Source organism: Falco biarmicus, chromosome 5 (genome assembly GCF_023638135.1).
Source record: "Falco biarmicus isolate bFalBia1 chromosome 5, bFalBia1.pri, whole genome shotgun sequence".
NCBI classification, from domain to species: Eukaryota; Metazoa; Chordata; class Aves; order Falconiformes; family Falconidae; genus Falco; species Falco biarmicus.
In genome coordinates this window covers 41,645,712-41,672,692 of record NC_079292.1, presented here as the reverse complement: position 1 = coordinate 41,672,692, position 26,981 = coordinate 41,645,712, and the positions used below count along the sequence as shown (strand labels likewise).

Sequence of the window (26,981 nt, the reverse complement as noted above, 5' to 3'; positions counted from 1 at the left end):
GTTCCCTTAATTTGGTGTCATCTGCAAATTTGACGAGGATGAACTCCACTCCCTCCTCCAGGTCACTGACAAAGGCATTAACAGGATGGGGCCCAGAAGAGATCCCGGCGGTACTCACTTCAGGTAGGGTATGACCCATTAACCACCACTCCGAGCCTCATCATCCAATCACTTGTTTACTCATCTGGCTGTCCACCTACCCAGACCATGTCCTAACTTGGTTTCAAAAATATTGTGGGACAGTGTCAAACACCTTCCTAAAGTCAAGGTAAATGACATTTTCTGCTCTCCTTTCTTCCACAAATCCACTCATTTTATGAAAGTTAACTGCTTTATTTAATTAAGAAAAAAATATAAAAGTCTTTTTCCAGGGACAATTCCATTAACATTTTTTTCCTACTGTAAGGATTCACAGTAACAGGAACAGTCCGTATCCTGTAAACAATAAAACAGGGGTTTGGTATTATTATACATGGTTTTGCAGTTATGTTAATTACCTTGTCCTGATAAGCTTATTTGAATAGACAGTAACAGCTACGCACTACTTAATCCTGAAATGTTCAGCTTTAACTTCAGTTGGAGGATTCATCAGATGTCTGATGAAGTATCAGATGACTGGTTATGTTGACTCAGCACTTTTACCTTTTAACATCTGGTGCCTGAACGCAATGAAAACAACATACTTCGCAAAACTCAGTACAAACCTCTTTCCAGTTAGATACCTGTAGGCTGCAAAGTTTTAACATTGTTTGAACAGCATTTAGTATAAGCCATTTTTTAAAAAATGACTATGAAATAAAAGATACATTTGTTTGCTGCAAATATTTTTTCCAGGATTTAACTTTGCAAGTCAGATGTCTATGCAAATATGAAATTCATGCTTGCAGCCCGTGGCTTCTTTAAGTTCAGTTAGATCTGCCTGGCATAACACATAGTTTTAGCCCACTGAATCCAAGCATTTGCATTTAGGCTTTGGAATGTTTTTGGAACATTCCAAAGGATTTTGGTAGGTTTTTTTCCTAATGAGTATGAACCGAAATCTACCAATTTTTCCTGTTACTGCCTCGAACCTGTTATTCTCCCTTATTTTCTTGGCATGATGCATAAACTATCACCATTGTATAATAATCCTGCAATCTTTCATTAACTGGAATCTTAAAAGTTACATTTCATTATTTCTCTCAGACAGACTGTTGCATAACATGAAGGATCAAGGTCAAATGATATATGAAGAGAGGCTTTTGATTCATGCAGATGGCTGCCTTCAATTTTGATTCCTTTTTCACCGCCTTCCAGAAAATATGACAGATTCTGAACGGTTTTCAAAATGGGTCTGTAGCATCCAGGTATATTCAGTTGTAATGGAGCCACTCTGAATTTGCACATCTGCAGCTCATCCTTAGAAAGCCTTTCATGGTACCATTGCCCAACTTTATTGCTGGGATACTTGATACTATGTCCCACCATTGGAAGAACCACCTTCAAAGAAAAAACAAAACAACAAACATATTTGAAATAAAGGCCACAAATTCCCCTTTAAATAAACATGATTACAATTCTAAATGTGTCTAAATCTTGTGGTTTGGAGCCTCAAATAGTAAAAGAGCAGCTTCTCTTGTGAAATAAAGCATGCAAGGCAGGTTTCTTGGATGTAATTAAGGCAGAAAAAATAATCAATGTATCAGGATTCCTGAAACAAAGTAGAAATATACTAACATGAATTTCCTTGCTTGTTGGAAAGATACAGCAATAAAGACATTAAGTTGCCTGTGTAAGACTTCACAGCTATGCACTCTGAACCTTCAGAAATTAGAACGTCAACGGCTCTTGAATGTTTTTCCAGTAGACTGAAAAATTTTTCAAAGTGTTTACATGCAGTTTAAAGACAAATATTGCCATATTGCAAATGACACTGTACTTAGTTTTCTATTACAAAGTAAATATTTTCTCCTCTTGTTTGTTGTGAGAGTGGAGGTTAGTTCACATGTGTTTTCTTTAATGTGCATTCTGGTAAGGAAGAAGACTGCGCCAGTCAGCTTGATGACATCATTTTTAAAACAAAACATTTTAATCAAATAAAGAGATCAATAGCTCTGAATGTTTCATAAAGACTTACTTGGTTTATAGAGTATTTGCTAGCTGACTCTTCTGCAGCAGTGACTACATGAACCTAACAAGACATTTAAGAAGAAAAAATAACTTTTTTAAAAATAAAGCACACACTTTATTTTAGGAATTATGCACTGCACTTCCAAACTGGTAAAGGATTCTAAGGTTATTTGACTGCTATAAGGACAATTACCTATTTCAGGTGTGAAAAATAGTAGAGGTGCTTACTATAAAGTAATCTATTTACTGGTAAATGACATTGCAATATTTACTGATGCTAGCTACCACTAATTAGCAAACTATCACTCCAAACTCACATTCTTTGAAGTGCTGAAGTTAAACAGTTAACTTTGAGTTTGAAGTTAACTGTGCCAATGCAATTTTGTGCAACATCAGCAAAGGCAAAAATACTAAGAAAAATGTTTTATATTAAGAATATATCTGTATTAAACTCAATAACCTAATACTGAAGTTGATACCTCTGCTCTTCATTTCATTTGATCTACTTATTTTATTAACATTCACTCTCAGAAATATTGTTGAAAAAAAAATCACAATGGAAACAGAAGCTACTCTACAGGGACTGGAAGTTATTCAGTAACTTTTCAAGTACTCTTGCTTTCAAATTTGTAAGATGTTCACCCAAAAGAAATGAGATACACTCTGCCTATGCACACACCTATTTATTCTTCAGTAAAACACTACAAAATGCTATGCTTTATCTGATGATCAGGAGAAAGACAGAATCATAGAATCGTTTAAGTTGTAAAAGACTCTTAAGATCATTGAGTCCAACCGTTAATCTAGCACTGCCAAGTCCACCACTAAACCATGTCCCCAAGCACCACACGTACACAGCTTTTAAATACCTCCAGGGATGGTGACTCCCAGGCAGCCTCTGCCAATGCTTGTCAACCTTTACAGTGAAGAAATTTTTCCTAATATCCAGTCTAAACCTCCCTGGCACAACTTAAGGCCACTTCCTCTTGTCCTATCACTTGCTACTTGGGAGAAGAGACCCAGCTGCTTCCACAATAAGAAAAAGGTATGCTAACCCTGAAAGAAGAGATGGCTTCAGAATGAACTTCAGCATGCCAAGACCTGGGACCAGACACTCCACTGTTGGCTTTTGCTCATTGGCTTGCCCATGGCTCCACATGGAGCACCCAGGTGGTGCTGTGGGCAAGCAGAAGCACACCCTTGCCCTTTACTACATTCCCAAGAATACTGCTGCATTTTTTGATCAGTTGCTAACAGTTTAGACCCACTGTCAATCTATTTTAATTGTCTGAGTAAGTGAAATTGTGCTAAACATGCTTTGACTGTGTAGTTGCAACAAGATTACCAATTCAGTCTGAGGCCACCTTTCACCATGGGCCTACATTCATTAATATATATAATGGGAAGGTCTGACCTGGAGAGCAAAACTCTGATCTGGCCTGACTGATAATACCAGCACACCTGGAATCCACTGTGAAGGTTTTCCCCAGTCAGATCCTAAGAAGAGTATTATATACCATGCAGGCTAAATTCTTGCATATATAAATTCTGACATTCTGTTCCTTCTTCTCACTTGAATAAAATGGTCAGAACAGATAAAAGCTGCTAATATACATCTAGCTTATATGCTTATTTACAGTAAATCAAAACCGTTTTTTTCACCTTTGTCAATATTAAATATTTTAATGAATGAACCAAAATGAAAGTATTAGAATACTTCTGAGTATGTATTTAAATGCATTAAGGTGGTGTGTTTTTTTTTTAATAAGAAAAGTTTTGTGAAGACTCACCTTGTCATTCAGGGAAACGCTTTCATCTTTTTCTTCTGAGAAGACAAGATCACCCTCAACAACTTTTGAACCATAAATCTTCAGCCTATATGATGCTGCTTCATTCCAAATTTTACTGCAATAAGCATGGACATAGAATATGCGCATGGAATGGGGAATATTGAGCCATCCTTTGGTACAACCTTCATGATTTACACCATAGCGATTTAAAGCTCGTAGCAACATCTTCTCTCTCACTTTAAATTCTGGCAGCATCACGAGTGTGCCTTTTGCATCTTCTGATATAAACAAAAATAACCATGTAAGTAATCCCTGATTTTTCAAATATTACCTGTCAAAAAAAAATACACTTAAGAAGATTAAATCATCAGGTACAAAAAAATAGTGTCAGTCTAACTTCTTTATGCTGACTTCTAGGTTATTATTTCCATTCCTTCAATGTGTCATGTTAGACAAACTTCATCTTACATGCATATCAACACAGTCCCATGAATTCTACTCTATTTCATGAAGTATAAACTAAACTAGCTGTCATTCAGTTATTCAGAATAGTTTGCATTAGTTATTTCTTATCGAGACTTACTTCATCACTCCAATGTTTTTTTTAGATTAGGTGACTGAAAGTAAAAACCAAGGTATAAAAGAACATTAAAGCTCTACTTCACATCATTTGAGAACATGTATTTCATAGGGGGCAAACCCCACATCTTTATCTTAAAGCTGCAAATTGCATTGGCCACTGGGAAGTCTGAGCCTCAAACAAGATGAAAATACATTTAATCAGATTTGTACTACATTATACAAATGTTGTATACTTAATTTTTAAATTAATTAATTTAATTTAATAAGTTTATGTAAACTTAATTTTTTACATATTTTATCATTACAATTGATTATGTGATGAAGCCTTCTGTAGTAGCCTTTTACCTTTTGCTTTCAGGAAAAGGCAAGCAGCTGTTTTCAGGGTCCACATCAATGTCTTTCCATGCATCATACAGCAACATATACCACAGAATGATTCATCTTACATTTTTTATAAAATGAAACATATCTGTGCCTCTTGAAACTATACATCATAGTTGTCCTGTCAATCTACAGTGATAGAAAGGCTAATAGATGTGGAATATTTGAAAAGAAAAAACATATGAAGTTGAGAGCAACTTCAAATTTTTAGTTTTGGAGAGAAAGTTAAGTTGAATGATAAAAACAATAGATATGGCAGAGCATTTTATTCAGCACACTTCTGCCTTTGACATATTTTGTTCATTTTAGTTCAAGACACAAAGAAGGTAGAGCACAGGAGAGCCATGGAAGAGATACCTAATTAAAGAGATGTAAAAGCAAAGCCCAAAGGTGCAAAAAACAAGAGCTAAGATGGTTACAGAAATCTCAGAAAATTATATGACCACACGTGTTAAATGTTGAGTATGAGCTGGGACCCTCAATCCTGTATACTTCCTTTATTAGTGAAAAGAATTTTACATTTCAAAAGCAGACAGATGGAAGAAGGCTAAAATTGTTTTGATAAAATTATCTTAGTCTTGGTCTTTTCCAGCATATGCCACGCAGTGGTTGTTTCTATACTGTCTTGCAGCTTAAGTACATTAGTTTTCCACTATTTTGCAAATTTAGAGCCTCATCCTCATCTCATTTTTAACTCTGCTGAGAGTTTAACTCATTTTAACTCTGCTGAGAGTTTAACTCTGCAACTCTGCTGAGATCCAAGGAATAAGCTATAAGTGGTATAAAGCAGCAACAAAATAAAAAGTATCTCTCTGGGCAGCAACACCTTATTCCCTCACAATACGGACCCTGAATAAATACATAGACAGTTTACCTGGACATACCAGTTTGAAGAAAGTATCTTTTTGCATTGTTTACAGGGTCATCAGTATCTTCAGGTGTGAAGAATAACTTCACAGCTTTCACCTTTAAAGTATAATATTAATAACTTCATAGGGTTTGCATTTACATATAATTATTTGTAAAATAAACAATCACACATCCAACTCTGTGTTAACATATTCCGCAAGCTCTCAAAAATCTATCCCTTCTTTAAGGTCAAACTCAAGTTCTCCCTTTCACAGTAGAAGCCATAAAGAGCAAACCAATGTGGTTGAGTACCGTCTCAGATTAAAGCAAGGTATTAGTCACACAGAAGACACAAGAAAGCTTTCAATGCTCTAGGAGAAATTAGTCTTCTCGAACATCCAGTTACAACTCCTCTACTTTGCAATGTCATCAGTCCATCCTGCACAGAAAGGGTCCTTCTTTCCCTCTTGCATGTTTCATGCAAAATTTAAACTGAACACTTTCCAGTCTTACACAGAAGGACAAAAAACTTTTTTTTTTTTTTTATTCCGATCTGTATCGGGTTAGATGACACTGTGACAGGGAGAAAGCTACACTAACCTCTGCTACTTGCAAAACCAGTAGAGCCACACAACTCTCTAGCACTTATACTGCAACATCTGGTTCTTGCCCTCCCCTGTATTGGACTGTGCACGCATATACTGGCACATTTGAAAAATACATAGTAGCTGCTACATGTTTTAAATTAAAAAATAACTGAGTTAAGACTAGAGATTTAAATCATTACTCTTCAGGGACTGGCACCTGGTACCAACTGCTAGCATACCAGAATTCAAAAAGTCAGATACACCAAGAGTAACTTCTATGGGCTGCCCTCAAATCTTGATTCTTCTTATATTTGGACTTCTGACTTTTCTCAGAATAAAAACATATTAGAAGACAAGGATACTTAAGTATTCATTTGACTTTCTAGTGTCCAGTTCTGTTTTAGACCTGTGCCAAGTACTATACCATATACATTGAAAAGTATATGACTTATCTTATGAATTATTGCTTAGGAAACATGCTCTCCTTAGCTTACATGGGAGCAATCGCTCAGAACTAAGAGTTTGGGAAAGTAGCCAAGGAATAATGGAAAGCAGAAATCTCTTCTATAAAGCAGATAAATTACTATTGAAAAAGCAAATCTTTTCACATGATCCTACATAGTATCTTGTGACACTTAAGAATATATAGACCCCCAGCAGGATAAAGAGGCTATAGGTTAGGGGGCAATCAGGACCATGAATAAACATTGTATAGATTGCTTCATTTTATTGTTCAAACATTGTACGGAATGCAGCCACTTTCCTGCCAAGTGGCATGTTGACAGTCACAATCACATACCAAACACAGACAGAAAAATCACTTCCTGAACTATTTAAACCTGCATCTGCCATTTAAAAAAGATTTTGTTCCTGTATGAAGACCTTCATAGTTATGTTGTTGTCAAAACTGATCTAGCAATTACTTACAGCACACATATGGGTTTATCTCAGAAATGGTATTGTTCACTGGGAAGATCAACTCCAGCACTAGCAACAGTGATGTGAAATTAACTTGACAGTAACTACTTAAATTACAAAATGAAACTACCATTTTTTCATTCAGTAACGCCAATCCTATTTGATCTGTCTGAACATTCTGTCCTTGTCCAAATCGCTGAGGTCCATAGTAATTTACAAAACCTTTTGTCTAGAATGATAAAGAATAAATATGTTAAAAGCGTGAAAGTGTCAGGCCCATTTAATAAGACTAAGCATACAACACACATACATCTACATTTACATTCAAAATGCATACAATTTTTTTTAATCAGAAGTAATATGTAACAAAACTGTAACTCATTACAATATTTTAGCACCTAAATTGGAAATATCTAAAAAGACAACCAAGTTCTATCATTGTTTTTACCTTCATTAAAAATATAGGTAAATGAAACAAAATTGTTTTATATAGTTATTATAAATGCAACTACAGGCCAAGTCACAGTAATTAAGCTTTTTATATGCATCAAAATCTGAAATCTCTACTGAAGTAAATGCACCATAGCACAGGTAATAAACAGTAAACACTCTCAGACAATTTTTCTTAAAAAAAATAATCTTTTTTCACATGTGATCATTTCTATTATTACGATAGTAAAGACCAAGAGTGAGCACTTTTGCTAACTGGGATTTTAAGCCTCTTGAGGAATTCTAGGTCACATATAGGCAGTAAAATCACACCCATGTGATACAATGAGAACATCTTTTTTTAGGAAGTAATAAGTATATACGGAGCAGCAGACAAGTAAAAAACATACGGTATTTGTTTTGGAAATGGTTATTCAGTTCAAGTTATATAACCTGTGGACATCCGTAAGTCCCATATGTGATTTTTGTTTTCATGGAAGATGACAAATCTGTATTTTGGGTTAACACACATGCTGGTTTTGTCATTCATCATCTGACCAGTAAGATATATCTAATAAAGCTAGACACATAATCACAGGAATTTGAGTTCATCTTCTGAACGGCAAAATAACAAAAAAGTCAGATGGAGCACAGAGAGAGAAAAAAGCATTAAAGTCTCATCTGAATGCTTCAATAATAAAACTAATTTCCAAAATACATGTAATATACTTTTATTTTGCACACTGGTTAGTTTTTATTCAAGTCTTTATTCCTGGACTAATCTTCTTAAAGTAATTTGTATTATGGTTATTACTCAGAAAGATAGGGCACGAAAATTACTGCTGTACAAAACACCATAAGGTTAGGGGTTTTTTTTCTTTCCATTATTTGCTTTTACCTTTCTCAGTGGTTTAAGAATGTCTGATGACGGGGTTTTATTCAGGCACTAAGGATAACAGCAATCAAAACCCACTCAGTTTCAGGGGATCTTCTTTCTCTGCTATGAACATTTCACATGTATTTATGCCATGAAAGTCTTTCACCTGAGCCGACCATGCACATCCTCACGTGACCAAAAAAGGCGACCAGTTGACATGTGTAACTACATTCTTTCACCCTGTCAACCACCATAGTGAAACACATCACTTTGGTTGGCCTTAGGTCTGTGCAGCAACAGCTCATGTGCCCATACCCATTTGCTACCAAACTTCCCATCTGTCTTGCTGCACCACTCTGGAACACAGAATGAATTCACTTATGGTCCCTCCTTGGAAGACAGCTTTACTCTTGATTCCTTAAGTAATGCAGAAAAGATGTAAACCAGCAAAAAGCATCAGAACTGGGAAATATTACCATTATTGTGCAAGTATTACAAGTATTTTCTTTAAATTTAGTGGGTTTTACAGCACAGAATTAAAACTCTGTTCATTATTGGCAACCATAAGGCCTTTTTACCTCAACATTTTCCATTGCTTCAGCTATTCGCTCTTTCAAATCTGCAGAAGAGTCATGACTGTGGTGTTTGAGATCTCTCACAACTATATCAAAGTGATTGCCCTTCAGCTGACCAAGTCTAAGGTGCTGGCATGCTGAATGTATGTTGTGTATTCTCATGCCCTTTTTTTCCATTTTACTTCCGATTTCTTTCAACCTGCATAAATAATTGGAAGAAATTATGAACAATCCTTTACTAGAGCTATCAACCTTCTAATAAATGTCGTCTTCACTTTTGCTAGAATTAAACCCGTTTTTTTAAAAAAAGTGATTTAAAGAGATTATTATGAGAAAACCAAATCAAATGCATAGATAGAAGTCTGAAAATTTAGTTAAGAGTCCTGAAATATGTCTTACATGTTTGCTTCATTTGCAGTTATATTCTGTAGCTTCACAGATACTGGAACAAAGCAATTAATTAACTTTCTCAAAGCAGCTGCACCGAATTTTGCCTTTTTTATTGAAAACCAAGTAATTTACTCTTCAGTCCTAAAAATCTGCTTTTCATTAAAAAAAAAAAAAAAAGTAATGTGTTCTAGTAGACTTCAAAACACAATTGCTCTTTCTTGGTCAGCCTTAACAAAAACAATCTCAGTGCACTGATTCTCTGGGTATGCTTGCACATGCTTGTAATTGGAAACACAGCTGACATTCAAGTATTTGCTCTTTAAAGTATCCACTCAACCTTTTTGTTCTTATGTGTAAGTAATATTCAAATCAAAGGAAACTTTCAGCACAAGAGCTTACATTTTAACCAGTATTTTAATAACTTTATAAACTACTTGTTTATAAAATGTATTTATTTTCCCTGTTATGCTAGTGGATTGGGAGCATTTAACTATTTTACTTAATCTTTTAAACATTAATGCAAAGTTTTGCTAATTATCTCCTGAACAACTGGCCCTGCAGCCCAGTTTGCAGTGGAATTTCACTATTGATATATATTTATGTTGGTAAAAATCCTAAACCCATAAATTCTTCTTTCCTTTATTTGTAAAGTGTGCTTTGTTGCTAAGGCCAAGACCTGCTAGAAAGCTAAAGGTGAGGAAGAAATAAGTTACAGTTTTGACTCCAGCTATTTTTTTACTGTTACTATGGCAGAACTTAATAGATATATTTTTCACCCACTGAATTGGCTAGAGAGAGTAATAAAAACGAAAAATGGAAAGGCACCTCCTGTATTATTGACACATTACTCAGAATGTATTTCCTGCCCTCAGGTTTGGTGATATCTTCTTTAGTCTCATGTTTCTAAACTGGAAAATACAATAGAAGTTGATACTTAACACTCAAAGACAGCACCTGTCTAAAGCATATTTGTAATTATTTACTTCAATTTTGTAGCTGTAAAGCTTTTAAGTTGTTGTCTGTGGACCACAAGACAATACTTCGATAATATGTGGAAACCTGTTGCATCATGTAGTAAATACATCTCAGTTTTAGCTAGTGGATGGCATTTAAGAAATTGGCAAGTGGATCTGTGAGCATGAATTGGAAGGATATCATGCCAGACAATACAGCGGTTTTGTATTATTAAAAATACAGAGATAAGCAAGACTTTTCTTTAAATTCCAACACTGACGGATTTCAGCACTAAGCTGTATATTCCCTAAAGCCACAAAATATTAAAGCCAATTCCACTGTGCCCTAATACAGGAGAAGGGAAGATATATCAATAAGAACATTTTCAAAGACCGTACCATGTTGATACTTATAAACATATTAAAATACGCACTAAACTGAAAGCACCCAGATTTCATGTACCTCTCAGGAGTCACCTTCTTCACAACCATGGGTTGATAAGTAATAGCCTTCTTATCTTTGATGCCAGTGTAACTGAAGTCTGAAGGAAGAACACCAAGTTCGGCAGCCAACAAGCCAATTGCTTCTAGTGTTTCTAGATTTTCTTTCTGAAGGGTGAAAGCTGAAACAATCATCTCAGAATTATTAGGAATTTGTACTTCTAAATCATACATATGTTCTGCCATGACAGATGAGCAGGTTCTTCCCTTCAAACTAGAACAGGATGGAAACAGCAAAGAAACAGTCCTCCCACCCCACAAAACTAAAGGAAATGGGACTTTCTCAGTATTGAAAGAAAAAAAACAAAGGCACAGCACATAAAAGTCTTAGAACAACCAGAAACCTCTGATGCCTTTATAGTACCGGCTAAAATGCAACACAATTCAACAAACGTATTGACTTATTGCTAGAAACATTCTCTGTATCAGAAGCAACCTACTTTAAAGAATGAGATCATAAATCAAATCTGACCTTACTAACTCGTCCAACATCTTGGCATCTTCTAAAATCCCCCAATTACTTCCAAGGGAAAACTAGCACACAGTGAGTAACACAGTGCTACGACCAAAAATTGTAACCATTATCACTGAACAGTTTATGCAAAATCACTGCAGTAACTTGATTCATCCGTTTCATTCTCCAGTGATGTAAGTACACTGCATGTACTTACATGATTCATTTCAGCATAAACAATGGATCAACCAGGCCTATATATCATATAAAAATGATTCCCACGTTTCAGTCATACTACAGAATGCCATAATGCCTTACACTGTCACTAAATACGTAATATTTACCTGTATAAAGATCTTGTTTTTCATGGAAACCACCAGCAGACCTTTTTCCGGACCAACTTTTTTCTCGAAATCGTACCATTATTGACATATTTGGCTTATCATCGACATCTGTCACAGTAAAAGACTTTGTTTCTACAAGCCTTCCAAATTTTCTATTGATAAAGTGGTGAACTACTTTTCTGTGCTCTTTGTTTCCATCGGGCTCAAAAGAAAATGTAGAATTTTCCAGCTTTGCATCTAAAAATTTAAAGAAATCACTTGTTTCCTTTTCAGTCACTAACTGACAAAGGTCTCTGTAATCAGCATTTCCTTTTACAATCATTTCGTTCTCTTTTGTAACAGTGACCAGAAAGGGGAATGCCTGCCTGACAGCACTGTGTAACTCGGCTCGAGTTTTCTTGTCCAGCACAGGTCCCAGCGAGAGCTCCCTACTGCCAGCCTCCGCATCATCTCCCAAGTCCCACGAATTCTTCAGATCACAAGCAAATCTATGAAGCAGCTCACTCACGGGTTTGCCTAGTAAGGAATCCAATACGCCGGCTCCCCGGAGGCCAGCTCTGGGTTCAGCTTCGCCCATCTGCCGGTTTTTGCCAGGGGACGCAGCGTAGCCACCCCCCGCCCGGCCTGTGCCGGGCCCCGGAGGCCCGAGCACCCCGTCCGGCCCGGGCACCCCGCCAGGCCCGGGCACCCCGTCCGGCCCGCCCGCGGCAGGCCCCGCTCTCGGCCTCTTGGGCTGGGGCGGGCACGGGCTGCTTCGCTCCAGCCGCGCTTCGCTGGTTTTCTGAAGCCATTCAGCCTGGGTGTCCCTAGGGGAGTGTTCAGACGCCTCGATCTCTGTCACTATGAAGTCACTCGGTGAGTTTTTGATCGTACCGCAGAAGCCAGCGTGACCAGTCAGGTAACTGAGGGAGGGGAGCATGGCCCCCCCGCGCGCCCTGCTCCCGGCCAGGGGCCGCTACGCCTGCAGAGGAGGAACCAAAACAACGGTCAGCTACTACGGGAAAGGCTGCTGAGAGGGAGGCAAGGGGCAGGGAGGCGGGGCGGGGGAGGCAAGGAGCCAGGCAGGCAAGGCAGGGCAAGGCAGGGCAAGGCAGGGAGGCAAGGCAGGGCGGGCCGCCGGCACCCCTCCCATCCCGGATGGCCGTTACGGGCTGGGTCCACGCCACGGCCACGCGGGGCGGGACCCGCGCGCGCGCCCCCAGTCCCCGCGATGCGCCGCCAGGGGGCGCCACGACCCCCCTTCCCAACGCCCTCCGCACCGGAGAAGGGGCCCCGGGACGGTACCAACTCCTGCGGCCACGCGGGGAAACCGAGAAAGCCGGCCCCCCCCCGCCAACTTCCCGTCCAGCCATGGGGCGCGCCGGAGGGGGCGGGGCATCTCTCGGGCGGCCTATGGGAAGGCCGCGTGGGAGGAGAGCACTTCCGCCGCCTCCCTCCCGGCAGCTGCCCCGTCCCGGTGGGGCCGGCGCCGTCAGAGCTCGAGTCGCCCCCTCTGAAAGGGGCGGGGCTGCAGGCGGGGCGGCAGACGTGGCGTAAGGCGCGCGGCGCGGGGTGGGGTGTGGGCGCCGCCGGCCGGAGGCGACAGGGGTGGGCGGTGAGGTGGGGTGGGGTGGGGTGAGGTGACCGATTCCCGCCGCCGGGTGAGGCGGCGCTCGCCAGCCGGGGACGGTGTGCGGGAGCTGCGTGGTGGGGGGCGGCTCCGGCCGGGCCTCGCTGGGCGGCCGGGAAGCGGCTGGCGGGTCCGTGAGGAGGGGGGCGGGGGCGGCCGCCGTCGGGTGGGGAGCGGAGCGGAGCGGCGCGGCTGCGGTGCCGGGCCTGAAGCCGTGGTGGGTTGCCGCGGCCCCGGCGAGCCCCGTCGGTAAGGGCGCCGTTTGTGTGCCGTAGGGAGTGAAGATGAACAAGCCCGTAACGACTTCGACGTACGTCCGCTGCATTAGCTATGGGCTCATGAGGCGGCTGGCAGATTTCATCGATCCGCAAGAAGGATGGAAGAAATTAGCAGTCGACATCACCGACCCGTCCGGTGAAAGCAGATACAACCAAATGCATATAAGGTCCTATACGGAAGTCATGTGACATAACCTTGTTTGATAGTCGTTTAACGTAAATACCCTTGTCCATCCCATTACTGTAACGTGTTGCGGTTTATGCGCCAGTAGGTGCTTACATCCTGCAGTACTGTTTCTTTAGGGAACTGAAAGTGATTACTCCTCATTGTCCAGTAGTTCAGTTTTCAGACAAGGTGTAGCCAAAGAAAACAGAGTAAGGAAACTGGAATTAATTACAGCTACAGGCACAGGTATTTTTAGTGATACAGCATTGGCTGTGTAACTTCGTGTACTCTAGACACATGTAAACATTGACTTCGTTGTGCCTGTTCACGCAAGAACAGCACAAGAGAACTGCGCTGTAACTCCTCATTTGCAGTTCCCAAGAAAATGCTCAACAAATGTTGGAGCCCGAGGCCTCAAACTTACAAGTTTGAGAGGTAACATCAGTGGTATTTTTATGAGCACCTTGTTGCTTCAAGGGCTTGTTGAATCCCTAAGCTATTTCAAAGATTATGGGATTTTAAATACCCTACATATCATCTGGGGTTTGCAGTCTTTCTAGTGATTTTAGCTTTAAATCTTTGCCTTTCTATGACAACAATAAATCAGGAAGAATACTGGATCTCAATTTCTGCTTAATGCCTATCTCAAAACATTCAAAATGAAGTGTGAATGCCAAATGGATGGAAAACACTTGAATTTTTTTCCATTTGATCTGGCTCTGACTTGCCCTGCGTCTGTCTGATATTTTGTTCTCTGTTAGTCCCATGTGCCATTATATTATGGGTCCTGGACAAAATGTTGAAGCCATCTATGCATATTTTTCCCTTAGTTTTTACCATATTTACCATATTTTTCACCTGAATTTTCTTTTTTTTTTAGTTTTGTTTAGTTGCATTTTCAGAAGATTTGTAATTGTACAGTGCAGATGAGTACATTCAGAATATTTTTTTTTTGTAATTTAATGTTTTTCCCTTCTTTATAGCTCTTGAGGTGTGTGTCCCCCTTTGCACACACCAACCCCCGCCCCCCTTTTTTTTCTTTTAAATGTTCTTAATTTGTCTTTTAAGGAGATTTGAGGCATTTGTACAAATGGGAAAGAGCCCCACATGTGAATTGCTTTATGACTGGGGAACAACAAACTGTACAGTTGCTGATCTTGTGGATCTGCTGATTAGGAATCAATTCTTAGCACCAGCAAGCCTTTTGCTTCCAGGTAACTGTTATTGTTGTACATGTTGTACTGTGTTCTCAGTTTTCTAAGATGCTACAGAGCTTCACAGCAACTTGAAAATCAGAAAGGATTAGGTCAAAATAACCAAAAGTGGATATATTTTCCACTTTCCTTTATTTGTAATAATGGTTTAAATAAGAGTTTCAAGTTGAAACAGAGAGTCCTGCAGTTTACACATGGTGGCAGAATATAACCTTCTTTTGATGCTTTTGTGTCCCTTAGTCTTAGTAGATGCTAGCATTAACGTTGCTTGTGTTTTCTGATTCCTAATGTAGTTTTTCTAAATTCCATTTTCAGAAGCTGTAAGGACGGCACAAGAAGTTACATTACCTCTTTCTTCACAGGAAACCTTGTCTATACATGAAAAACAACTGCCTATACAGGAAAAACAAGTGGCATCTGTAAAGCCAGAGTACTTGGCCCAGAGTACTGAGAAGCCGCATTCAGTTCCTTTCTGCTTAAGTGAAGAAAATAGTAGCTTACAGTCCAATAACACAGGTAGGCACTTAGTTTGGTAGCTAAAGTACAATCCTTTTTGCTGGTCTGTCCTTCACCCCACATGAAATAAATCATAGCAATGCATTAGAGTAATGACTATATTCTTATCATCGTGCCTCTAGCGGCAGCGGCATCTTGCTTTTGATCTTGGTCTGTGTGGCTGAATTTGGCTTGGATAATAAGATGTCTGGATATGAGATGCACCTTGCCAGTTAGGTGGCTGCTGTAATGGAAAACTTGACTTAGTAACATTGCAATTTATTTTGTGCTACACATAACTCTGTTGTTCTTTTTTGGTACTGTTTAGCATCTTGTGTTGTAAAGCTGGATTTTACATTTCAGAAATTATTAAGAATATTGGAGAAAAGATGACTAAAGCAAGCATTCTAGGCAAGTATATGGCTGGCCTGTTCCTTCCTAAAGGTTCACTTTTGAGCTGCTGCCAGAAACATGGTGTGGTCTAGAGACTTTTTTACATCTGATGCAGTGTGGCTTTCTCTGTGATCTGCTGCACATTTAATTTCTATTACCAGTATTATGAGTATAAAAAAAAAATAGAAAACTGCTACAGTGCTAGTTGTGAAGAACATGATGCATTTCATTTTTTTCCTGGTATCTTCAACACAAAACTGGAAGTAGAGCTCTACTATGTCAGGATTTGTGTGGTAGAAAGCTTTTTGTTTAATAGAACTGAAGCAGAAAGTCACTTCAATATACTTGTTCCTTAAGTGAAAAAGTAGCTTTGTGCTAAATGGCAAATATGTCTTTCAGATTTCCATAATTTTTGGTTTCGTGACTTGGAAAGTGTTACAAATAATTTTGATGCGCGACCAGAATCAGCTGGAGGCAATAAACTGGGAGAAGGTGGCTTTGGCGTTGTGTTCAAAGGCTTTATCAATGGCAGAAACGTGGCTGTCAAGAAGCTCGTTGCTGTGAGTTGTTCTAGGCATTTTTCTTTTTAATGACTGTGTACTTCACGGTAAAGACTTGTTTATCTGTGGAAAGTGTAGAATAATACACTTCAAAAAGTGTCACATAACTAATGTTAAACATTAGTTGGGCTGAGAACCTTATCCTGTAGTCCCATGAGTGCTGTGATTTGGCACAGTCACCAGAGATGAAGTCTTGCCGTTTCTGTAGCTCTCCTTTGAGTCGCTCAGTCAAGTTGTCTGGAAAAGCAGAGTGTTCCCCCAGTTCCCCTCCCTCCCCTGCACATGGGAAGTGGCAGAACGGAAGGGATGCTAGAGAGATTTCCCTTTCAGAATACATGAGTAGTTTACAAGCTAAATAGGTGTTATCACAGAATTTTAGTCTTTGTAACCAATGGTTTGTGTGAATAATTTTGTAATGCGTAAGTCCTATTAGTGGGTAACTGTAGTGAAGTAAGATAAGTTGGTGACTGTGCTGAAACTGTTATCTATTTGTCCAATAATATTGTGTTAAGGAATTAAGAATCGTTTTCTGATACTTTATTTTTGAGTTGAGTAAAAAAAATAGATAATATAAAAAGTTAAGTAGTTGTTATGTATAACTAATCTAAAGAAAGGCTTACAATTCTGTTGTTTGGGTTTTTTTTTAATGAACATCTATGCATTTTATTATGGCCAGCGATATTAATGTCAAATACTTCCTTTTGTAGATGGTTGATGTTAGTGTTCAGGACTTGAAACAGCAATTTGATCAAGAAATAAAAATGATGGCAAAGTGAGTAGTGTTACACGATGTTGTTATAGTCTTTCATGGGCATCTGAGTTGGCAGATAACATGTTAGCTAGTGTGATCACTTCTTTTTGTCTTTCTAGCATAACTCAAGGATTTTCATGTTCAGTAAGAATGCTTTATATACAATGTGACTATTTTGTTTTAAAGCACCACTGCAGAAACCTGACTGTGTGCAGTAGGGAACAAGTAACTGGGGATCCAGTTCCTTCTGCATTGTATTTTCCTCAAATGTTGGGAGTCTTTCAGAGCATATACAAATATAATTTTTTTTGCTATAGGTGTCAGCATGAAAATCTAGTAGAATTACTTGGTTTCTCAAGTGATGGTGCTCAGCCATGTCTGGTGTATGAATACATGCCCAATGGTTCATTGCTCGACAGACTTGCTTGTCTGGTTAGTAAAAACTTTTCTAGCTTCCTATTGTCTTACTTTGCTAAAGCATAGATACCTATGAAATGTCTTTGAAACAGTACTGAACTATAATGGCCAAACAATGTTTTAGTACTAAATTCTGTTCTAGAAGACAAACATGATAACATGTATTCTTCCAATAACATTTTATACAAATGTTTTAGACACATTAAAGCAAGCTTACAATACAATGTCACGTACCAGTACCTGAAGTGGCACAGGAGCTTGGACTTGCTATGCCCACATGGAGCGGAGCAGAGCAGAGGGTGCTGTAGTATTGTTCTTTGTTTTGACATTGGCATGTTGTCTACTAGTTCTTGAGATTCTGCATTGTGAAATTGCCCTTTATTCATTGACCTTGTGATAGTGGTTATAACACAATTTTTGTAGTCTGCCTATCTCTTTCTGAAGGGCCTAAATAAATGGGAAATAATTTTTTTAAAATTAGTGTTCTGTGTAAATGTAATGCTTTTTTTCTCATTTAATCAAATGACGTATCTTCTAGCCTTGGCCTTTGATAAATAATAAGTTGCTTTGGTTTTGGTGAGGCAGCTCTGTGTTTGAAGGACAGAGTGATACCAATAAACTTAACTTAGTAGATAAGTGTCCATGTTAGTTTGTTGAAGTAGTTAAAAAATCTGTTTTATACTAAGGAAGTACAGCTTCTGAGGTTGTAATATGGTGAACACTTTAAACTGGTGCTACTTCAACCCCCTATGCTTCCAGATCTAATAAGAACTGTTGTTTTTCTTTTTTTCTGCCCTGATCTTCCTGTTGTACTGCTCAAGCATTGTCTCATCTGGAGAAAGAGCTGGGTTAGGGAACTGATCAGGCTTAAAAAACGCTTGGTGTAAAAAAAAAATCTTTGTCACCTGGAGACATTTCCTCTGCAGGACTGCACAAATACTTCTGCCCCAATGGGAAAGAAGTGGTGTTATGATAAGAATGAGTAGCAGTGGTTGGGGAAAGGACTAGATATGTTTGGTAGCACTGCTGTCTCAGGTTGGTTTTGTTGATTTGCTTGCACACGCTTACACATGTGCAAATTAATTATATTTTTATAACTGAATCAGTGCAGAAGAGAGAATACGTTAAACTTGCACTGCCTTAAGCAAATCTGTAAAAATGAGCAGTGCTTGTCAAGGATGTATGTGAAAATGCTCATCCATGTAACTTTGGCTGTTACCATCAAGTGAGCCTAAAAGATTGGTGGTATTTGAAAGTTAAAGTAGAAATAACTGAGCCCTTTACAAGGAAGAGACAAACTTAAGTTATAAATCAGGAGTCCTCAAACTTTTTAACCAGGGGGCCGGCGCGCGGATGCAGTGGCAGGCAGTCATCTTGGTTTCCGCCCCCCCCAGCCCCCAGTGGGGGAGGCGGGGGGGGGGTCTGTAAATACCGGGGGCCGGATTGAGGACCCTGGGGGGCTGTATCTGGCCCATGGGCCGTAGTTTGAGGACCCCTGATATAAATCATAATCTAAATCAGAATCTTTAAATCAGAAAGAATCTTCTTCTGATAAAGTCAAACAGGTGAGGAATGTGCATTCTTGCTGATAAATTAATTTTGTGACTTCACTGGACGTGTTTGAGGCATGAAGGTCTTGCTTGTGTCATCTTCTTGTCTGGATTTGAGGAATAGGTACGGGAGGTGGTAGAATGGTGAGATACTCCAATCCTCTTTCCTTGGCCACTGACAAGATTAAGAAGTGGTTTTGAAATGTAAGGTTTTGAAATTACTTCTAAGGTCTAGTTAATAACATGAATTGAGCTAAACTCTTGAAACGTGATAAATCCAAAACCACTGGAAGATCAACTTCTCATTGTTAATAAAAATATTGATTGCTTTGAATTATTTGCTTTGGGTTAAAAGGCTCTGGTATATGTGCCAGTACAAGGTGGAAGATGCAGTAGGTACAGATAGTTCTTTGCAGTGCAGCTGGCCTTGTAAAGTCATAGTCAAATATTATCAAGACTACTTTTTGCAATGGGCATATTTATCTAATGCAACATGCATGGGGAGGAACTGAATGTGACACATGCATGTGTTTCTGTCCAAGTAAATTAGGAAGTGTACACTATTAGTCTTTTAAATTATTTACTTGAAAATCACAAAATATAGCAAGGAGTTGGTTTTGGATTGTAGGTTTTTTTGCATGTTTTGTTTTGTTCTATGTCAGTATATATATATATATAAATAAAAGATTTTCACTTTTATACTTGCCTTTCTCCCTTCTTATTCAAGGACAATACTCCACCAATTTCTTGGAATACAAGATGTAAAATTGTTAAAGGTACAGCAAATGGCCTGAACTTTTTGCATGAAAATAATCATATTCACAGAGATATTAAAAGGTAAAAGCTGCTGAGTATCGCTGGCTGAATTTTCCCTGTTTCCTTTTTTTCTTCCCCCCCCCCCCCTTTTTCTTTTTCTTCTTCCCCCTGTTAAATTTGTTTTAGAGACAACAAATGCAAGAAGCATTGCTTCAAAGAGGTGATCTTTTCTGCAAGTGACATCCATCACCATAATCTTGTCTGTGCCACAAGGACATGACCAGTACAGACTTAAAATCATAGAACTGTTTAGGTTGGAAAAGACCTTTAAGATCATCAAGTCCAACTGTTAACCCAGCACTGTCAAGTCCACCACTAAACCATGTCCCCAAGCACCACACCTACATGTCTTTTAAATACCTCCAGGGATGGTGACTCTCATGGCTTCCCTGGGCAGCCTGTGCCAATGCTTGACAACCCTTTTGGTGAAGACATTTCTCCTATCATCCAATCTGAACCTCCCCTGGTGCAACTTGAGGCTGTTTACTCTTGTCCTATTGCTTGTTATCTGGGAGAAGAGACCGACCCCCGCCTCACTGCAGCCTCCTGTCAGGCAGCTGTAGAGAATGATAAAATCTCCCCTGAGCCTGCCTTTCTCCAAGCTAAACAACCCCAGTTCCCTCAGCTGCTCCTCATGAGACTTGTGCTCCAGACCCTTCAGCAGCCTCATTGCCCTTCTCTGGACATGCTCCAGCACCTCAATGTCTTTCTTTTAGTGAGGGGCCCAAAACTAAACACAATATTCAAGGTGCAGCCTCACCAGTGCCGAGTAAAGGGGGACCATCACTGCCCTTGTCCTGCTGGCCACACTGTTTCTGATACAAGCCAGGGTGCTATTGGCCTTCTTGGCCACCTGGGCACCCTGCTGGCTCATGTTCAGCCGGCTGTTAACCAACACCCCCTGGTCCTTTTCCACTGTGAAGATTTCCATCCACAAAATTTTGTATTGTAATTCTAATTTTTATTGTAAATGTAATTTGTAAAATGTAATGTAAATTTTAATTTGTATCGTAATCTGTTACTATCAGGTAGTTAGTTGAGTGCTGTGAGAACACCCAGAAGTTCTGTTCTTTCATAGCTGCTGCTAATGAAAAAGCTGCTGTTAGAGAATATGACTTCTTACATGGGGAGTTTTTCAGATGAAAACCCACCTTTTTTTGGTTTGGGGTTTATTTTTTTTTTTCCTGGAACATTTCCTCAGTGTTTAATTTGATTTACTACTTTTTATTATGAAGACAGTAAAATTACTTCAGTCAGGTTTATGAAGTTCATGGTTCTTAAAGATAATCTGTGTTTACTTGTTTGTTATACCAGAATGTTTTTTAGGGCTATCAGAGCTCGAAAGAAGTGAGGACTTTGTTACAGGGTTTGGTCGTTGTTTTCTGGTTTTGTTTTTGGGTTTTTTATTTATTCATTTACTTCTCCTTCCTTGCTACAGTTTGTTACATTGTTGGGGTTTTGTTTAATACAAAGCAGTCCAAGTCTTTGAAGAAAAGCCCCGGATGCCTTACTCTTTCTATGAGTTAAGAAGGAGCAACTGACTGATTGGGTGTCATGGATAAATGTTTCAATAGCTTTCTGGCTTCTGGCAGTTCTGCTAGATGTAGGCCACTTTGGTTTTGTGACCTTCCAGCTTGCAAAGAACAAGTTTTTGCTTCGGCTTACTCATAGAATGTACTTGCTGCTGTGACAATTTATGTTTCTTCTTTCTTTCCTGCTTAAGCCTCTGGACAAGTTGACTGGAAGAGATGCATTTTTTCACCTCATGCTACTCTGCCCTTCTAACTGCTGTGATCATATTACAGGATTAGGTTTGGTTTGGTTTGGTTTTTGCTTTTGTTTGGATTCCATTTTGCAACTTCTTGCACTTGCAGTGTGCCTATTTCAATAAATTTGGTTGGTGTTGTTAATAGTGCTGCCACTGCTAGCTAAAACTTCAATGAAGAAATATCTAAGATTAACTTCAGTCTTCATAACCACATAGGTACTAGAACAGCTTCTCTATAGAGTAGAGGGGACATGACTGAATGGGTATTTGAGTTGTCCATAGTTTTTTGGCTTGGTTATACCCAGGAAATAGTTTACTTGGGTCTTGGAGCTTGATAGTTGCAGTAAAACTTGCTTCTGTTCTGCTTTTTGTGTTGTGTCAGAAAAGTGACCACTCTTTGGGCTTGACTCATATTGATAAGCAGCTTAGATTTATGAAGTTGTGATCATGATCGTGTTCTTCCTTCTTTTAGAGTTGAGCTTTAAATACGAAACCAGTTGGCAGATGATGCCTTGACTAGTGTTTGGCCTTTTGCAGTGGTCTTATATTTAACAGTATTTGCACCAGTTCTAGCACAAAGTGATCTGTTGTAACGTGTTAATTTTGTTGATAAAGTCTGGTGAACAAGAAGGGGAAGTTAGAAATACAAGTTTCTGGTGTTGCATGTTTTATCTGGCTATGTGGTTTTCTTACAGTTCCCTTAAGGGGGTCAGAAAAGGAGGATTACACAAATGTTAAATCAAATGCTTTTTAAAATGGCTCCAAGTGCTACAAGTTTAAAAAAAACACTAAAAGATTTATGCTTTAATTCATCCCACTGAGTATTTTATGAAAGTGTTAAGGTCTTTTAGATGAGTCTCATTCTTCAGCGTTTTTTTTTAAGGGAAGTAAAAGCTGGAGATCAGTTGGAAACAGCACATACATTATTCCAGCATTAACAAGTTTTCTGTTTCTCTTCCAGGAGAATAAGAGTATTAGTATTCATTTGGCATGGGAATTTGTAGTGATTGACATAGTATTAGATAATAGATATAAAAACCTGCTTTTGTTAGTTCTGAGTAGAGATTTAGACAGTTAAGAATTATACTGTGATCCAGTACCAGTTGATCAGAGCTAAGTATTCTTTATTATTCTTTTCAGAGAAAGAGTATTCAGATCCAAAACATGGGTATAACATAATTGGTCTCTTATAAGAAATATCTGTATTTGTAGGATTTGTGGGGGGGTGTTTGTTTTTTTCTCTTGGGTTTTTTTTCCCTTTTTTTTTTTAATGCATGCATGCATGCTCAAGGAAAACATGGATGGATCTGGCCAGCCAGTTCTAGATTTATTTCGAGCAATTTTTTTTTTTTTTCTTTTCCCCCTTCCCTGTCCTCCAGTGCAAATATCTTATTAACTGATACATATATGCCAAAAATTTCTGACTTTGGACTTGCAAGAGCATCTGTAACATTCACACGAACAATCATGACTGAAAGAATTGTTGGAACAGCAGCCTATATGGCGCCTGAAGCTCTGCGAGGAGAGATAACACCTAAATCTGATATCTTCAGTTTTGGAGTAGTAAGTAGAACATGGGAAGCAGTATATAAATATTTTTGTGAATGATAAAAGTATATGAAATAAAGAATATCTGAAATTAAATAATCTACTCTGATCTATCATTTTTATTTTTCCCAATAGATGTGCTCTTATTATAGTGTTTCTAAACTTTGATTGGTTTAATATAGTAAAATAACATTCCAAGTTCTAGCTAAATGTAATTTGAAGTATTGTGGAACATCATTTCTTCTTGCATAGTAAGTTGGGCTGGGAAAAAAATTTAAAATGTTCCAAAATTAAGTGTGGTTTACTATATGTCAGCACCAAAAGTATGCTGTCCATGTGCAATTTGCCTTAAAGCTGAGCAAAAAAGACATGATCTCAGTATTTGGGAGAATAACGTCCATTCTGAATAGATCCAAGATTCTAATTGTCATTGACCACTTTCTTCATGGCATTTAGTTTCACAGGGAAGTAGGCCAGGCACTGTGTCTGAGCACTTTGGAAATCTTCCAGCCTTCTTTGAAGCAACACAGTGTAGAGTGAGAAAAAATTGCGCTGAAATTCATAGGCCACACTGCTAATAACAGTTAATGAAAATAAAGGCAGGAATGACAGCAACAACAATCAATTGTACTGAGAGCTATCTTTGGACAAATACAGATCCTGTGAGCATTGGTTTGAAAGACAGGGGGTCACATTCATTTTTCCAAATGGTATATATGCAGAGGATTACTCTGTGCTTCATTTTCTCATCCGATTTATTTTTCTTCTAGGTCTTACTAGAAATAATAACAGGTCTTCCTCCAGTAGAAGAAAACCGGGAACCACAGTTACTGGTATGTTCTTTTTGCTTTCTCCTCCCCTCCCCTTGCTCTAGGATCACTTTATATGAAATCATAGTCAGTTAACAGATTCTGAGACAATCAAATTAGTCATCAAAATGTGTAGTTACGGAGACAGCTTTTTGTCAGACATTGACTTAGACATGAGACTGAAACAATTCTCTTGACTAAAGATTGTTCAGTTCCCAAGGTCATCTCCTTCCGATCCGATACTGTAATTCTCTTTGGTTTGGTACTGGTTCTTATTATAATACCATTGTGCTTTATTAACATACTCTTGTTATACCCAGATACCATGAGAGTTCCTCATTCAGCAGAACATTTTAAACTACTCATCTCAAGTTGTTTCTTTATGGTTCTTTGTACTTTTTACTATTCCCGTATCAGTTTTCATCATCTTCAACTTTACGAATAATTTGCAAATACCTTGTGTTTTTAACCTTGGGGAAGTTTGGAATGTATGGTCTGTTTTGTAGGGTGCGGGAGGAGTGGGTTGAATTTTGTTTTCTTTATTACCATTCAATTAGTAATTCTGTCTACTAATTAGGAAACAAATGTCTCGGAGGTCGTTCTTTTGAATTACAAATCTTACAAGGCTATTCTTAATTTAGCTTAAAATTAATTTCTGAACTATTTAATCCAAGGTTTTTGTAGAATATGTTTTACATAAACATTTATTTACTAAGTATGAAATAGCATTGAGGTTTGGATTGGTTTTGTTCCATACTGTTTAACAGCAGATCACTTTCTTTCACAGCTTTAGGAATACCTGCGTACTATTAATAGAATACCTGTGTACTATTAATAGAATTTTTTTCCCTCTAAGCTGTATCTTCTGGGGTGGCATAATACTTATTCTGTTGAGCTCTGTAAAGACCTTGGAGAGCTGAGTTCCTGTCAAATTGAGTCTTGATGTTTGGGGGTTTTTATAAGAAAGCTTTTTCAGAGACAGGATCTAAAAAGGAATATAAAGTATGATTTGACTGGTACAGTTTATCTTTGTAAGGTGCTTTTGGAAGCATAAAGAGAATGGTCAGTACAAGATAATGTGGCATCCTTAGCTTTGAAAATTTTGGGGTAGTTGAATGTGAGTCAGCAATTTCAGACTGACCTGTAGAGGAAGGCAGAAGACCTGTCTACTTACTGACTTTTATTTCTTACTGCATTTACCATACTGACTTGTCTGAGAGATTCCTCAGGGTTTGTGATTACAGATAACACATTTCAAGTGTGTTTGAGCTGGAGAGCTTTGGACTAAAACAGATGTAAAAATTAATTTCAGTGTAGAAGTTTCCCCTAGAATATGGAAAGCCACTGGGACTGGTGACAGAAGGCATTAGTTTACAGAAAGAGGCTGTGGGTTATTTGTGGGTTATTAAGTAAACATAGATAATTTATGTTGATTGTACTTCTTTTAAAAAAGAGACAATACTAGGAAACTGAGCCTTGAACTGCAAGAAAGTTAAAGCTGCATGATGCGGCTTAAAGAAAATTGCTTTACAATTTTGTGATAACTCAATTAGAAATAATGCGTAATAAAAACGTATAGTTCATTTATAGTGTTATAGGCTGTTTTTGCAGATATTGATAAATAATTATGCTGCTGAGCCATTATATTGTCTAGAAAAGTGGTTGAGAAAAGAAATGAACACTCAAAAGCAAGTGTTCAAAGTGTTAGTGTGGAATACGTAATGTTCAGATGCTTAAAATTTTATCTGCTCATCGGTTCAAACTGTCTTATAGTTAAGTATCAAAGATGAAATTGAGGATGAGGAAGCAACTATTGAGGATTATGTTGATGAAAAGATGAGTGACTGGGATGCACCTTCGGTTCATAAAATGTATTCGATTGCTAATCAATGTCTGAATGAGAAAAAAAACAGAAGGCCAGACATTAAGATGGTACGTATGTAGTCTTTCAGATAAAAAACTTAATTTGAGTCTGTGTAGTGTGTGTGGTTACAGTATCACTTATTTATATTTCTGTCTGTTCTCTTGCAGGTCCAACACCATCTACAAGAGATAAAAACTTGATGTGTGTTTCTTCTGATACATAAATGTTTTTGTAATGGAGTAAATACCAGTAGCAAATACTTTATTAGTATTTAGTGTGACATTATCAGCTTTTCTGCTTTCCAGAACTTTCTGGTCTGCATGTAAGGTGTGCTGTTAGCCTGTCACCATTGTGCTGTTTTTGTTAACTGAGCAACCTTTTCACATATCCACTGGGCCCTTAAAATGAGAAAATTTCTTTTGTATTAACAGATTGCAGTGCTGGTACATCTCCACAGCTTTTTAAAATGCATTTCTATATTAGAATCTATTTAATTCTTTTCATTTACAAGTGCCAAGTATGTCTGCTGCAAAGGCATATGTTAGTATCAGGGTGGAATGTTTTTTCTGCAAATTGCTATCTTGATCAGGTATACTAGACCTTTTTCTGTTGAAGATACAAACATTTAATAGATATAAATGGCACTTATGTTGCCTTTTAGGGAAAGATTTAAAACTTTATTTGGCGTTTTAACTTGAGAGTTTACATTATTGCCAGTGGACTGGTAGCATTTGTGAATGTGACTTTTTCAAAAAGTCTTCTCAGGATTAGTTTTAGTCAAAGGCTGCAAGATATTCTAGGCTGGTTTTTGGTTTCAAGGATTCTCAGGCAAAATTATCTCACAGTGTTCATAGGAAAGCTTAGCTACTTTGAGTATTTTACGCTTTAGGAGAAGATTCCATATGGATTATAAATACAGATGGCTTATTATGTTGAAGGGGCCAGAATAATAATAATTAAGACCAGTTCTGCATTTTCCTTAGTCAACTAATTAAGCTCTTTTT

The 26,981-nt window shown here is 38.4% G+C and overlaps 2 protein-coding genes across 8 annotated transcripts; one reads left to right on the top strand and one right to left on the bottom strand.

Moving 5' to 3' along the window:
- Window positions 1–312: 312 nt before the first annotated feature.
- PUS7L (pseudouridine synthase 7 like) lies at window positions 313–13,140 on the bottom strand. Of its 3 annotated transcripts, XM_056342158.1 has the most exons (10): window positions 13,024–13,140; window positions 12,613–12,700; window positions 11,740–11,976; window positions 10,904–11,063; window positions 9,101–9,296; window positions 7,347–7,445; window positions 5,747–5,828; window positions 3,900–4,177; window positions 2,117–2,170; window positions 313–1,479 (listed from the first exon to the last, which is right to left on the bottom strand). In XM_056342158.1, the coding sequence occupies exons 2-10, from the start codon at window positions 12,656–12,658 to the stop codon at window positions 1,156–1,158; spliced, it is 1,476 nt and encodes a 491-aa protein (XP_056198133.1). In that variant the 5' UTR covers window positions 12,659–12,700; window positions 13,024–13,140; the 3' UTR covers window positions 313–1,155. The 3 variants fall into 3 exon arrangements, with proteins under 3 accessions (XP_056198133.1, XP_056198132.1, XP_056198135.1); XM_056342157.1 differs by having other exon boundaries at window positions 11,740–12,700; XM_056342160.1 differs by lacking the exons at window positions 12,613–12,700; window positions 13,024–13,140 and having other exon boundaries at window positions 10,904–11,049; window positions 11,740–11,897.
- On the top strand, window positions 12,459–26,981 carry IRAK4 (interleukin 1 receptor associated kinase 4). Of its 5 annotated transcripts, none has more exons than XM_056342164.1 (12): window positions 12,459–12,594; window positions 13,624–13,793; window positions 14,861–15,006; window positions 15,322–15,522; window positions 16,294–16,454; window positions 17,162–17,226; window positions 17,523–17,637; window positions 19,900–20,009; window positions 23,136–23,319; window positions 24,075–24,137; window positions 25,887–26,045; window positions 26,145–26,981. In XM_056342164.1, exons 2-12 carry the CDS (start codon window positions 13,633–13,635, stop codon window positions 26,175–26,177), a joined length of 1,398 nt encoding a protein of 465 aa, XP_056198139.1. In that variant the 5' UTR covers window positions 12,459–12,594; window positions 13,624–13,632; the 3' UTR covers window positions 26,178–26,981. The 5 variants fall into 5 exon arrangements, with proteins under 5 accessions (XP_056198139.1, XP_056198138.1, XP_056198140.1 ...); XM_056342163.1 differs by lacking the exon at window positions 12,459–12,594 and adding an exon at window positions 13,155–13,271; XM_056342165.1 differs by lacking the exon at window positions 12,459–12,594 and adding an exon at window positions 13,349–13,379.